General features: G+C 41.7%; 1 protein-coding gene and 1 pseudogene across 5 annotated transcripts in view; both read left to right on the forward strand.

Moving 5' to 3' along the window:
* nlrx1 (NLR family member X1) overlaps nt 1–13,226 on the forward strand; it is a 42,895-nt gene that overhangs the window by 27,038 nt on the left and 2,631 nt on the right. For all 5 annotated transcript variants that reach the window (XM_078245805.1, XM_078245803.1, XM_078245807.1 and 2 more), the window contains 4 exons: nt 348–443; nt 1,705–1,791; nt 10,394–10,645; nt 12,369–12,573. In XM_078245805.1, coding sequence (XP_078101931.1) covers nt 348–443; nt 1,705–1,791; nt 10,394–10,645; nt 12,369–12,573 — 640 coding nt within the window. The remainder of the gene's footprint in view (nt 1–347; nt 444–1,704; nt 1,792–10,393; nt 10,646–12,368; nt 12,574–13,226) is intronic.
* LOC144515192 (E3 SUMO-protein ligase KIAA1586-like) lies at nt 3,894–9,786 on the forward strand (annotated as a pseudogene).

Below are 13,226 nucleotides of genomic sequence, written 5' to 3' on the forward strand. Positions count from 1 at the left end.
TATTGAAGCTCAGTGGAGTTACTAAACCCAAGCCTTTTCTGAACCTGTCTCAGCCATACCGTCTGGGCCTAAAGCAGATGTTATGGTAACTACAGAAATAGAAATCAGCTCTGGTCTCTGTTGTATTTCTGTGCTGTGTGGGTAGGTAAAACAAGTATTGGCACGCTTGCAGAATGTCTGGGTATGGAGATCTTGAAAATATTATCCTGAAGCAGCCATGTACAGCCATTAACATGAGAACAGTTTTAAATTGTTTTGCAGACATTATAGCAATAACTAATAACTAACTATAAATAAATAACTAATAATAGATTGCTTTTTAAATGTGTTCTGGTGTCTTCCTGTAGTTATCACCTTGAAGAGCTGGACCTGTCCTCCTGTCTCCTGACTCATGAAATGCTTCAGATGCTGTGGCCAGCCTTCAGACACACACATAACCTCAAGTGAGACTAAATCATTAATACTTCTGTTGTGGTTTGCAATCAATAACAAAGGAAGACCTCTGAAAGGAAATCCGTGTTTTGTGCATGATGCTGATATGTTCATGTTCTACTACTAAGAAGTTAGCAGTGATTGTTGAACCATTGCTAAGTGAATACAAATATCAGAATCCAGATGCAAACCTGTCATGGTACAAGCTGCAAACTGCTGGCATTCACACTAGATTGGGTCCTGCTGCTGAGTGAATAGTAGTGAACAGGTACTGTAATTCAGATTTTAACTGTTGAACAGCTGCTATCAGACTCTGAATTGACCCATCTGGTTCTAAGTAAATTTAGCCTTGCTAAAAACACCCACTAGTGTCAGAGATTGTAAACACTGTATTCTGTTGAGTTTAAGACATTTGTGGCAGTATCATCATTATCAAGTAGATTATCTGTCCTTATCAGCTACTACAATGCATGCTCTGTTTTATTTCTGAAAGTCATAAAGTAGTTGATCTAAGAGCATTAGATGTGTCTGAGAATGATCTGAAGTTAAGTCTTTCCACTGTTCCAACCAGCAACTCTGTTTTTGTCAAAATAAATCCTTAATTCACCGAGTAAGATGTAAACATTTTACAGCTCCACACGCCGTTTTTCCCTCTATGGTCTCTCTCTGCTCCGCATTGAGCAGCTGCCCGGTAAACAGCGGCTTGTTGGCAGTTCTCCGTTTATCTTTGGGATGTTGAACATCTCCAGCACACCTTTGTCTAAGTTAACATGTAGAAACGCACAAAGCCCCGTGAGAGCTGTCGCTAGCTAGAGTATCCAGTAAAATAATGTCAGAAACTGCCCACGCTGACCATGATTGCAGCAGAATGATTCAGCTTCTGTTGGCATTGAAAGGCAAATCAAAGCAAAGGCCCCACCAGTCAGTGTTAGCTCTCAGCAGATCAGGTTCTGAAGGCTTGCTGCTGATGACCAGATCCTCCCTGCTGCAGCCCAGCCGCCCTCCGCCTCTCTCTTGCTCAATACGGATACGGCTGAATATCTAGATCAGTGGGCCGCGAAAGTAATATAGTAATATAACGAGTAACGTAACTAATTACTTTTGATACTAAGTAATAAGTAAAGTAATATTACTTTTTTAAGGAGTAATAAGTAAAGAGTAGAGAGTCTTTATAAATGCATTTTTGTTGTCTTTGGATGACTCCCATGCTTGTCATGCATGTGTATGCTGTGTGTTATGATTGTTGTGTCTGCCTGTCTCTGTTGTCCTCAGTCTGCAGTTTAACAGCCTGGGTCCTGAGTCCTGCATCCTCCTGAGAGATCTGCTACTAGACCCCAAGAGCTCTATTAAATCCCTAAAGTAAGACTAAACTTTTATTCATGTCTTTATTTTTGGTTAGCCTGTGTCCAAAGGAATCATTTTCCTTTTAGGATTTTTTTTAGCAGTCGTGCAGGTCTGTGTCGTCCGCCCCCCCCTAAAGAAATACAACAATAATAAACCATCCCATAGAAATTCTGTATAAAATGGATTTGGAATTCTGTATAATGAATGCCAAAAGCCTAAATGCATTCATAGATAGACATGTTCTTAAATAGTGCAGGTCAAATTTACATCAAAAGATTAATAGAAAAAAAATCCATAATAAACCCTACAACTCAAGAATTAAATGTGCAATCATTTCATCACGTTGTGTTATACAACAATAGTAAAATGTATCTCTCAAGAGTGCCATTAATTCATTACAAGGAGGCTACAGGCCTGCAGTCAGAAAACCCATAATTAGCAGGTTGCATTTATGGTGAAAGTCAACACCATAAATGTTACTTAGAACCCTCCACAATATTATATGTACAAAGTACAAAAAGATCAGGGCCTCAAAAGGTTCATACACCATGCATCAGTGCATACATACAGGGATGTAGTGGAGGCTAAATGCACGTAAATGCCGTTTGCACACCTCTCAAAATTCGGAAATAGCGTTTACCCACCTCCAAAGTGCGTTTATCCACCTCTAAATTGCGTTTATCCACCTCTAAATAGCCTATAGTTCCTAAGCCATTTTAAATTAAGCTTATGTCGTTTTAGTTTCATATTGTTCATTATTAGTTTCAGGTTGGTAAACCTAAGACGAAGTCTTTCATATTGCGCTGCATTACTGTCATTGTTGAACAATCTCTTGCGGTGTTTGGTGTTTTAAGCCCACAACGTCGCCTTCCAGGCAGCGATGCCTGGAAGGCACTAGGATTAGGCAATAGTTAGGTGCCTTGAAGTCATGAAGTCAGTGGTCGCAGCGCTGCCTTGAAGTCAACGTTGGGGGCTTAAAACACCATCGAGCATCTCTTGCGTAGCCAGCAGGAAGCAGCAGACTGCATCAAGATTCATCAGTCACTAGCCCAAACTAGCCTACATGTCTCATGTAATGATGAATGAATTGTAAAAATGGATATCCGGCAATTTTTTAAGCGCTGTCAAGACAGCAGCCCTCCTCCTGATGCCAGCAAATGGCCTCGGCTACAAGCCCAAATGAGAGAGCTCGGAAAACAGTACTAAACTTCATGTTTTTAAGGTTAATTTGGTTCACGGTAGATTCATGCCACTGACGCAACAAGTGAACTCTACCTTTTCCCATTAGCCCATGTTACAAGTAAAATTCAGGATACATTATCAGATAAATAACTGGATGTAATTATATGCATTCTCTGGCATTTAAACCACTGAAAGTTTGTGACCACAAGCTCCCTTTGCTAGTCAGCTAGCTAGTTTATCGCTATAGTCGTTCGCGGTTTCGCGGGTACGGTAAACGTTTCTATGGTAACAGCAAGTTGGACCAATCAGAGGCGTCGCTGTTAAGCTTAGGACTGTGGTTAGTGTAGTTTTTCTCCATAAGATTGCGGATAAAAACATGTTTTTCTTGTAACAAGGTTGATTTCATACAGACCTCTAGCTTCTACAGGAGCAGAAACTTTCGTTTCACAACCACGTAGCTCGTGGTCAGTCTACCTCGGATGGTTTAGACATTATGGCTGATAATCTAAATCCTTATGGAGAAAAATCAATGGGAGTTTTACTTCCGGAACCGGCTGTGGGCAGGACTGTTGAAGTGTTTAGATAAATAACTGGCCTAGTTTACTGTGACTACCATTTGAAATGATTGACGGGGGAGTACCCCCTCCCCCTTGCCCTTCTCGAAATGGTACTGTACTCGCACAGAGACAGTATTAAGTCAATTAATTTAAAGGTGTAGATAGGCTATAGCATTCAGACTGGATACCTAAACATTAAATGCATACTAAATAATTTATTTTAATGGTTTGTCTGAAAGGGTTAGTATATAGGGCTTATAATGTGACCAGCTACTTGACAGGATGTGGTGTGCTAAGCTGTCTTTTCACCATTTTAACTTCATTTTACAGACAGAGGTGGGACAGACAATTATGCAGAGAGCACAGAGAGAGGAGATATAGAGAGGAGATGAGGAAAGAGGAGGAAAAGAGGTAAGACAAACAGAGAATGAAGAAACAGAGAAAGGACAATAAGAGGGAGAAGGAAAAGAGAGAGGAGAGACCGATAGAGGAGAAGCTGAGGATGAAGGAACAGAGAGAGGAGAGACCGAGAGAGGAGAAGCTGAGGACGAAGGAACAGAGAGAGGAGAGACCGAGAGGAGAAGCTGAGGATGAAGGAACAGAGAGAGGAGAGACCGAGAGAAGATGCCACCCACACATTTGGACTGAAAAGCAACACAGTCAGTTTAAAAAAGCTAACCCTTGGCTAATTGTCAATGGTGATTTTTTTTGGGTGTCGTACTTGCCAAACTGTCAAATGCCTTGGAGTGTTTAAAGAGACGGCCATGTCTCTCTCGAATGAATGGTCGCAGACTAAAGTTACATACAGCCACAATGGCAATCACCAATATCAGCTGTCATGCTTAAGGAGCAAATCTACAAGCATGGGACATCAAAAAGTTACAAGGCAGCGGAAAATACAGTGAACACAAAAAACACAATTGATGTTTCCATACAAAAACAAGTGGAGGAGGAAGCAGAGAAGACAGCCTCACTGTTTCGAACAGCATACATCCTAGCAAAGAACAACAGGCCATACACAGACTACCAGGAGCTGGTGGTGCTCCAGCAAGAAAATGGTCTTGACATGGGCACCACTCTCCATTCCAGATATACTGCAAATGGTATAATTGATCACACAGCAAAGGAAATGAGACAGAAAATATTGCACCACATACTAACTAAAGACCATAGGTTCAGTGTTTTAATTGACGAGTCCACAACTCTTAGCAAGAAATCGGCTCTAGTAGTGTATTTAACATCTGTAATAAATGATGTGCCCACAGTTATATTCCTCGATTTAGTTGAGCTGGAAAGCCAGTCAGCTGAGAATATTACAAAGAGTTTGCTTCAGTGCCTCCAAACTTGGGGACTGGATGAAAATTTCATCCAGGCAAATTTAATTGCTTTTGCTTGTGATGGCGCAAGTGCCATGCTAGGGAGAAAATCTGGGGTTGCTACCTGTCTACAACAGAAGTATCCAAATCTTATAGTGTGGCACTGCCTCAACCACAGATTGGAATTGGCCGTGGGAGATACAGTCAAACGTGTTAACAACATAAACCATTTCACTTCATTTTTAAACAAAATGTACACACTCTACCATAGGTCACCAAAGAACTGCTGTGAACTGGCTCAGCATGCACAACAACTTGAAATAAGTTTGCAGAAAATTGGGAGGGTCCTTGATGTTTGATGGGCAGCCAGCAGTTTCAGAACAGTTAAGGCTGTATGGAACTCGTACTGCTGCTTCTGTGGATGGCACAAGAGATGATTTAGCCTTAATGTAAGACACGTTAGAGGAAATTGCACACCTTTCCCTGAACTTGCAAGGAAGAGGAATGACACTCACAAAAGCAGACAAACTTATGAGAAGAACCATTCACATTATTTCATCCATGATGACCGCTCCAGGTGATAAAAGACAAGAAGCTCTTACAGCTGCAGAGAGACAGGAGTTTAAGGGCATCCCCTTAACAACCAGTCCGAGGGTAAGACAGATAGACTCCTCAGTGTTCTTTCAGTCACTCGTTGGGAACCTGGATGACAGGTTGTTCAGAACTGGTTCAAGCAGACACCCTGGCGTATCAGCTGAGAACACCAGTCAGTATACAGATTTGCTTGATCACTTTAAAGTTCTCAATCCAGAAAACTGGCTTGTTCCCTTACATGAGCAGTATGGGGAAGCTTGCATCAAACAGCTCACACTAAGGTTCAGGCTTGACCAAAGGAAAGTGCTTGAGGGCTTCAGGGATTACAAAGACGACTCTAGTGTGATACCTGAAGACTTGTCCCCACTCACATTCTCAGCCTGATCCCTGTGAACAGTGCAGAATGTGAGCAAGGATTCAGCTTAATGAATATCATCATGTGTCCACTGAGATATAGACTCCTGATCGAAAGCATCTCAGCGTTGATGTTTGTTAACCTGAATGGTCCTCCATTGTCAAAGTGGAACCCAATGGCGTAAGTGCAGTCTTGGCTGGTAAAGCACAGAGTAGCTACAGACACACGGACACGCCCCTGCAAGCCATCACCTCAAGTGGACAAAGAGGCACTCTGGGCGTTGTTGTGATATTAATTCATTACAGGCTGCTGGTTTAATGTAGGGAGCTTGTTGAAACCCAACTGTACAGGAGATTCAGAGGGAATCAAGCCTGCACCAGGTTAAAGACTTTTCCCTCTACAGGGCTACATACAGAATACCTTCATGTGAGATGTGAGCCCATGTTCAATTCAACATATTGTATTTGTTTACTTGTTTATCACCTGTGAGAATGTACTTGAACATTCTGCTAGAAAGACAAATACAGGAGCATAATGTGATATCATTATTAGAGCTGCAAAGATTAATCGATTAGTTGTCAACTTTTAAATTAGCATTTTCCAATTGCTAAAACACCATTTTGCAAACTAGGCTTGTTTTATCACTCATCTTTAGTATGCTTGGCCATAATACTAAAATAGTTCAAATTATAGAAAATTCTTCAGATTGTTCACATGCACAGAAGTATTTGCAGATACACACATGCTGTTGAAACATTTATTTTTTAATTTAAATTATTATTAATATTATATATATTATATTATTTTATATTTATTTTTATTTTTCACCAAACAAGTCAGTGCAACATTTGCACAGCAGATATATTTACATTGGACTGAACAAAATTATGCTCTCAAAAAACAGTAAACTGAAAAAGAAAATTGCAGAAAAAATGTACAGAAATGTTGTAAGGTGCTCACCTGTGGTCTTTTCATAGTGCTTACTTCCTGATTGAAGTGGGAACAATGAACCATTGAGGTGTTTGGCCAGGTGACACATATATTGGCCACTTAGCTCATGTAGCGTCATTTTGAATGGCAGTGTTTATATGGCAAACCTGTGACTTTATATCAGATTGTTGTGTCTTATGCAGAAAACTGTGTTCAGTGCATTTAAAAAGTGCCATTTTGAATTGCAAAATGTGTGTAAAGCAGAAAATGTGTTTAGCCTTTTGGAGACTTGAGAAGAGGTTTTGCTCTGTGTGTGTGTGTTAGTTTAAATAATTGTGCTATGCATGTCATTTTAGTGTGTAGTGTGGCGCCAGGTTTTGAGGTTAATGTTGAATACATGCTGTTCATAGGACCCCCCCATACAATTTAGAACAGTTTAGTTTTTTTTGCCTATTCATTATTTTTGTTATTTTAAGATGCATGTAGTTACAGCAAGAAAAGGCTGTCTAGCGATGTTTAAGTCAGTTGCACTTGTTGCCACTAGGCGGCGACATTGACCAGGAAATGGCAGAGTGAACTCTAGGGACAGAACTAACGCAAGTTTTACTTAGTTTTGCGAACGCGTCTGTTAATGTCGGCAGCCATTTCACGTATGGAAACTACAGTGCAACTTATATTGTCTTTCTTCTGTTAATTACAGAAACTGAGTTTTCTTTAAATTAAAATATGTGGCACCAGATTCATCCTTCTGTCGTCAATCTGCACCTGCTACATTAGCAATTGGAAAAAACTGTAATCAACAACTATTTTGATAATCGATTAGTCGGTTTGAGTCATTTTATTAGACAAAAGTAAAACATTCTTTGATTCCAGCTTGTTAAATGTGAATATGTTCTAGTTTCTTCTCTCCTCTGTGACAGTAAACTGAATATCTTTGAGTTGTGGACAAAACAAGACATTTGAGGTTGTCATCCTGGGCTTTTGGGAAACACTGATCCACATTTTTCTGAAATATTGTAGACCAAACAACTAATCGATTAATCGAGAAAATATTCAACAGATTAATCAACTATGAAAATAATCCCAAATCCCTAAACCCTAATCATTATGTACAAGTGCATTGCATTGGAAGCCCTGGATATAAGCCTCCCTCTCTATCTCTCTTAAATATTTTTGTTCTCTCTGTTTTGTCATTTAGTAAACTTTATAGATTTCAACCATATTATTCCTTCTTATGTCTCTTTAACAATAACTTAGATTAATGTATGAATTGAATAGTGATTGTGTGACCTATGATGAGGGAACAACCAGTGCTACCCTTGGTAGTACCATCAAATGATAGCCTATAGCAATGTCATCAGGATACACATACATTGGTAGGCAGTGGCCCACCTTACCGGGTGACCACATCGTGGTCACCAGAATTTATAGTTTACCCACCTCTTTTTTTACCACTACACCTCTGCATACATATATAAAGGGGCACAATCAACCAGACACAATGGGTAATGGTCCTGATAATATATGTGTATATCTGTCCTACTATCCAGGACAGGGAACCCCTCAGATGAAACATTAATACAAAAGGTATATATAAAAAATAATGTACAGAATAAGGGATCACAAAAATCTTAAGAATTCATTCATTATTATAAAGACAGGGTTAGTAACTATTTCCAATATACACTTTTTTATATATATTTTTTGAAATGGTCTTTGCACCCCGAAAGGCAGTAAATAACTTCTGGGATCTGAAAAAGATCTGTCATATGTAGCTGCTGTGATCCTGTAAAAACGCCCACCAATCACTGCCTCATGTTCCGCTTGGAAAGAATCAATGAAATGCCTCCTTGCCCCACTGTGCATACTCTACCCCTCCCGTGTACGAGCCTGAGCTCAAAGCGCATCATCCCCCCAAAGTTACTGCAAGTCTGCTAAAGAATGGAGGAGAAACTAGCAAATTTGCCACTGCCGCGCTTAACGGCAACTGCCCACCCTGCTAAAAAAAAGGCAAAGAAAAGAGACTGAAGCTCTGCTCTGTAGCAGCGGTGCTCGTGCACATCTGCATAGGCGCGGGAAGTGCTGCAGCACCTCCAGCACCCCCTGGTGGCGAAACTTTAAAACTGCGATGACAATAAAATGAAAATGTAAATACATGTTACTATTCTCTTTACTTATATTGATGTATTGTTTGTTTATCTTTAGAGTTTGCTGTACTTTTCCCCTATCCCTTGCTGCAGCAACAGTATGAATTTCCCTGTTGTGGGAATAATAAAGCATTTTGAATCTTGATCTGCCTGCTCACATGTAGCTCTGTGCAGGTAGGACTATATATGAAGCGTGTGCGGAGACCACAGCGACTTTTATAAGTTTCTGAACGTACAGCGACGCTTCCACACAATGCTTCTGTTCATGTAGTCATGCGAATCAGCAGCACCAAGACCTGACAGGGTGAATATGGCAGTAATAACCGGTCTTAATGGAAGGCAAGAGCCGCAGGTTAACGGTGGCGCTTCCCGCCTGATGGAAGTGTGTGTTCGGGGAGAAATAAACACCTTTTACCTTCTGAGTGGAGGGGAGAATAGGGGGGGGGTCCTGCGCTCCCTATGCACTCATACAGTATGGAGATGCAACAACAGTTATTCTCACAAAACAGTGCGTTTATCCACCGAGTCCAAAGCCCCCCAGTTTCCACACTGTCCAACACAGAAAACGTCCAAAAAGTGACAGAGAGAGCCCGCTGAGCTGTTACAGCACGCCGGTACTTTTTCTCCGGTGAAGTGTCTCATTTTGGATGATCTGGATATTCAGGGTCTCATGGCAGAGTTTATCAGCCAAATTCCAGAGCGCAAATCTACGTTTGGTGTACTGAAATCATCGTACGGTGGAGACACGGTGTCTTACATCTCTGCGTCTTTTTCCTGCTGCCATGCAGGCCCAAATGGTAGCCTATTTTTAGCCTAGTATGATTGTGATTTATGTATGCCTATTATCAAGAAACAAATAGTCTGTAACTTTTTAGAATTTGTAACATACTGTCGGAAAAGAAAGATTTTGCATAGTCTGTTACTTTGTGGCACTTTTTTTGGCCGTTATGCGGTTTATGAACACTTAATCTACTTGTGGTTGTTTTAAAATAAACATATATTGTCATCTAGACAACCGATCCTGGTGCGTCAAGCTCCTTGTTTTAACAGACATTTTGATTGTGCATCATACATGTATTGCTAATAATATATAATTTACATTAGTTGCACTATATAAATAACATTTTAGTTTATATGCACACATTCACACAGATATTTAGATAGGCCTACTTTTTTCATCGCTGGTTTTTGGAGTTCGCTGTGCAGTATGCCCTATGTTGGGATATAGTTTGTAAGCACCGTCAGCTCAGCTGTACTTCGTGGAGGGGAGGGGCGAGTGAGTTTTTAAAAGGAGACAGAGGTAGAGTGCTCTGCAGAATGCAGAGCCTGTGTAACATAGTATCTTTAGACTCTACGTGGACCGTGGACCCCCACCAGCACCCCCTACCGAAAATATCTTCCCGCGCCTCTGCACGTCTGTGTGTGGGTCGGGGGAGGGGTTAGACAGAGCACAGAGGAGATGCTACTTTCAAATCTGGCTAGTTTTTTAACATTACCAACCCCTCAAATGTCTCACTGATCCAATGTGTTCTTCAGACTGTGTGACAACCCTCTGCTGGAGTCTGGAGGCTGCACCCTGCTGGAGGTTTTGCCAGAGAACCAGTCCCTAACACACCTGTCCCTGATGCACACTGGGCTGGGGGACCAGGGTGCCTTGAAGCTGGCTGAGAGGCTCCAGCAGCACACGGGGCTCCAGGAGCTCAACGTGGCCTACAACAACATCGGAGACAACGCTGCTCTGACTCTAGTGGACGCCTGCAGGGAACACCCCAGCATTCACACTGTGCAGTAAGCAGCTCTTCACTACATCCACAGCTGTGTATACTCGCATCATATATGCTGTACATACATACACAATATATGCATATTTACACGGACACAAAAATGCTACAGTCTGTCCCCCTCAAAGCTTTTAATGTGACGTGTAGTGTAGAAACTAAATGCTGCCTCAACATATTTGCTGAAACAGTAAGCATAGCAGTCCAAGACAAGCCAAAGTCTGCAGGCTTCATAACACAGACACGGCTCAGAGATGTACTTTGGCCCTAAATCATAAAAATGCTTTATAAGGGGGCTTTCACACCTCGAAGTCTGAAACAAGGTCTGGACCAAGGTTCATGTTTTTGCTTTTGATCCAGTTAGTTTTGGTTTCACGCTGCAGTTATGCAAGCTAACTAAATAACTATACATGACAAAAGTACGTCCTGTCGTCATCACATATGTGAGCCGCGTCTCCCGACCGTTGTAATTGATTAGATTGTAGACTGGCATCCCCGTCCTCTCGTATCCTCTCTATGTGTCAGAGTTTTTCCAGCTGACCGCTGCTCTCCCCGTGCTGCCACAGCTCTTTTTGTTTTGTTGCGTTGTTGAGAAGCAAGACACGGGAACTTAACTTGGGGTTTGAAGAGCTGCAGCATTTATTCAGAGACAAACTGAAACCTACACTGTACATATACTACCACTTAACTGCTAATTTATTCTAGCCGACTGAGCGCTGGCACGTACAGTAATCACTGAGCTATTCCTTAAAGGAGCTTCCCCGGTCTTATACCATGATGATAGCCTGCCAGAGCTTCCTGTATTTGGTCCAAAAGTCCGAACCATCCAAAAAATGCTTTCACACTAGAAACTAACCGGACCATGGTTCAGCTTGATCCGGACTGAGACTACCTCTTTTGGTCAGACCAAATTTCGGCCGTTTGGTCTGGACCGGGGTCCGGGGCATACCTGCTAACACTCCTGTTTTTCCCGGGTTTCTCCCGTTTTTTAGCCCTATCTCCCAGACCCCTCCCGGTTTGTATTTCTCCCGGGAAACAACAACAAATAATTTGCATGGCCCAAACTCCTTTATAAATAATCGGACCAATATGTTTGTCTAATGTTGACCAGTTGCCAGATCTTGTATGAAACGCATCCTATTCACACACACCATATACAATTTTCAACCCATTTGTCACCTCAACCTGGCAACCTAAAACCCAGTTGTGCAGTTGATCTCTGTGCAAGCTTTGCAGAAAGTTCAGACCCGAAAGCGAGCCGATAAAAATTGCAGGTGAAGGCGTTGTTCCCGCAAAGAAATGGAAATATAGCTGTAAATTTCAACAGTGTTGGGCACAACAATTTACATGCATCTTACCTGGTCATATCGTCAACCTCCACGCTTTGTATAAGGTGTGTCGCATTGATTTGTAGCGCACGGCGGGAAAAATGACATTACCCAGCACATTAAAACACAGCGGCACCATTACGCAGAAGTGGCACATAAGGGCACACAGACAATTTCATCCTTCATCACGAAAGGACAGACAGAGGCAGAAAACGTGAGGCAAGCTGAACTTAAGATGGCAATGTTGGTAACACAGAAAAATTTTCCTTTTGCGGTTTGTGACGGCTTCACTGCGAGTGTGGCAGGGATGTTCCCTGATATTAATAAATGAAGTTATATTTTCATTTATATTGCAATGTAAATAATACAGTGTGTGTTGATGTAGTGTCTTGTGTCTTTGTGTAGCTTGTATCTGAACCCCCTCAGTGATGTGGGGAAACAGGCCCTGTATGTTAGAGGTGTTCCCAAGAGCCAGAGCGGTCTGAGGGTCAAGGTCCTGGCTTCAGTCACTGAAGGCTCAGACATCTCCGAGAACTGGCACCCCATCCTCGATGTGATACGAGAGAATGCCTCGTCCTGGGACCGCCAGCGTGTCAAGCAGCAGCTTCAGGTACACTATGCAGTGAAATTAGGGAAAAACCTCAGGATGACAGAAAGAGGAAAGTCCAAAACTGAGGAACATAAGTAAGGGTTAATGCCCGACAAGGTGTCCATTATTTCATCCACGAGATATTTATATAATCCGCTCAGCTCAGAGAACCCCTTAGGTCAGACAGCTACGAGCCAGAAAGCTAACGCTATGCTAGCAAGTTTCAAAGTCAACTAGAACTGCAAGCAGTTTTGACGGGGTCCAAGACTCCTCGGCGCAAGTTGCCCCAGACGCAACGTAGCAAAATTCTTTTAATAACTTTTAGTCACGTCCATCTGGAGATGCTAGGTAGCAGGTTTTGTGCAGATCTGTCGCACGGCCTAGGAGGAGTTTGGAAAAGTTGGGTTTGCACATTGCACGATATTAGCAGAATTGGGCGTGGCCTATATCATGTAATTCAGCTTGAGTCAAGGATCACGTGGACTGACCGAGCCTGGTGTAAACATTCATATGAAAGTCAGAAACAAATCACACAAACTAAAGTGCAGCTTGCAGAAATATAAAAACAAATATGTGGCTTTACCAGTAGTATTTAGATTATTTAATTGATTGCACTTTTTAAACACTGTTACTTGACAGTTAAATAAGTAAAAAGAATATATACAACGGTGTAT

Source organism: Sander vitreus, chromosome 3, assembly GCF_031162955.1.
Source record: "Sander vitreus isolate 19-12246 chromosome 3, sanVit1, whole genome shotgun sequence".
In the NCBI taxonomy this organism is placed as follows: domain Eukaryota; kingdom Metazoa; phylum Chordata; class Actinopteri; order Perciformes; family Percidae; genus Sander; species Sander vitreus.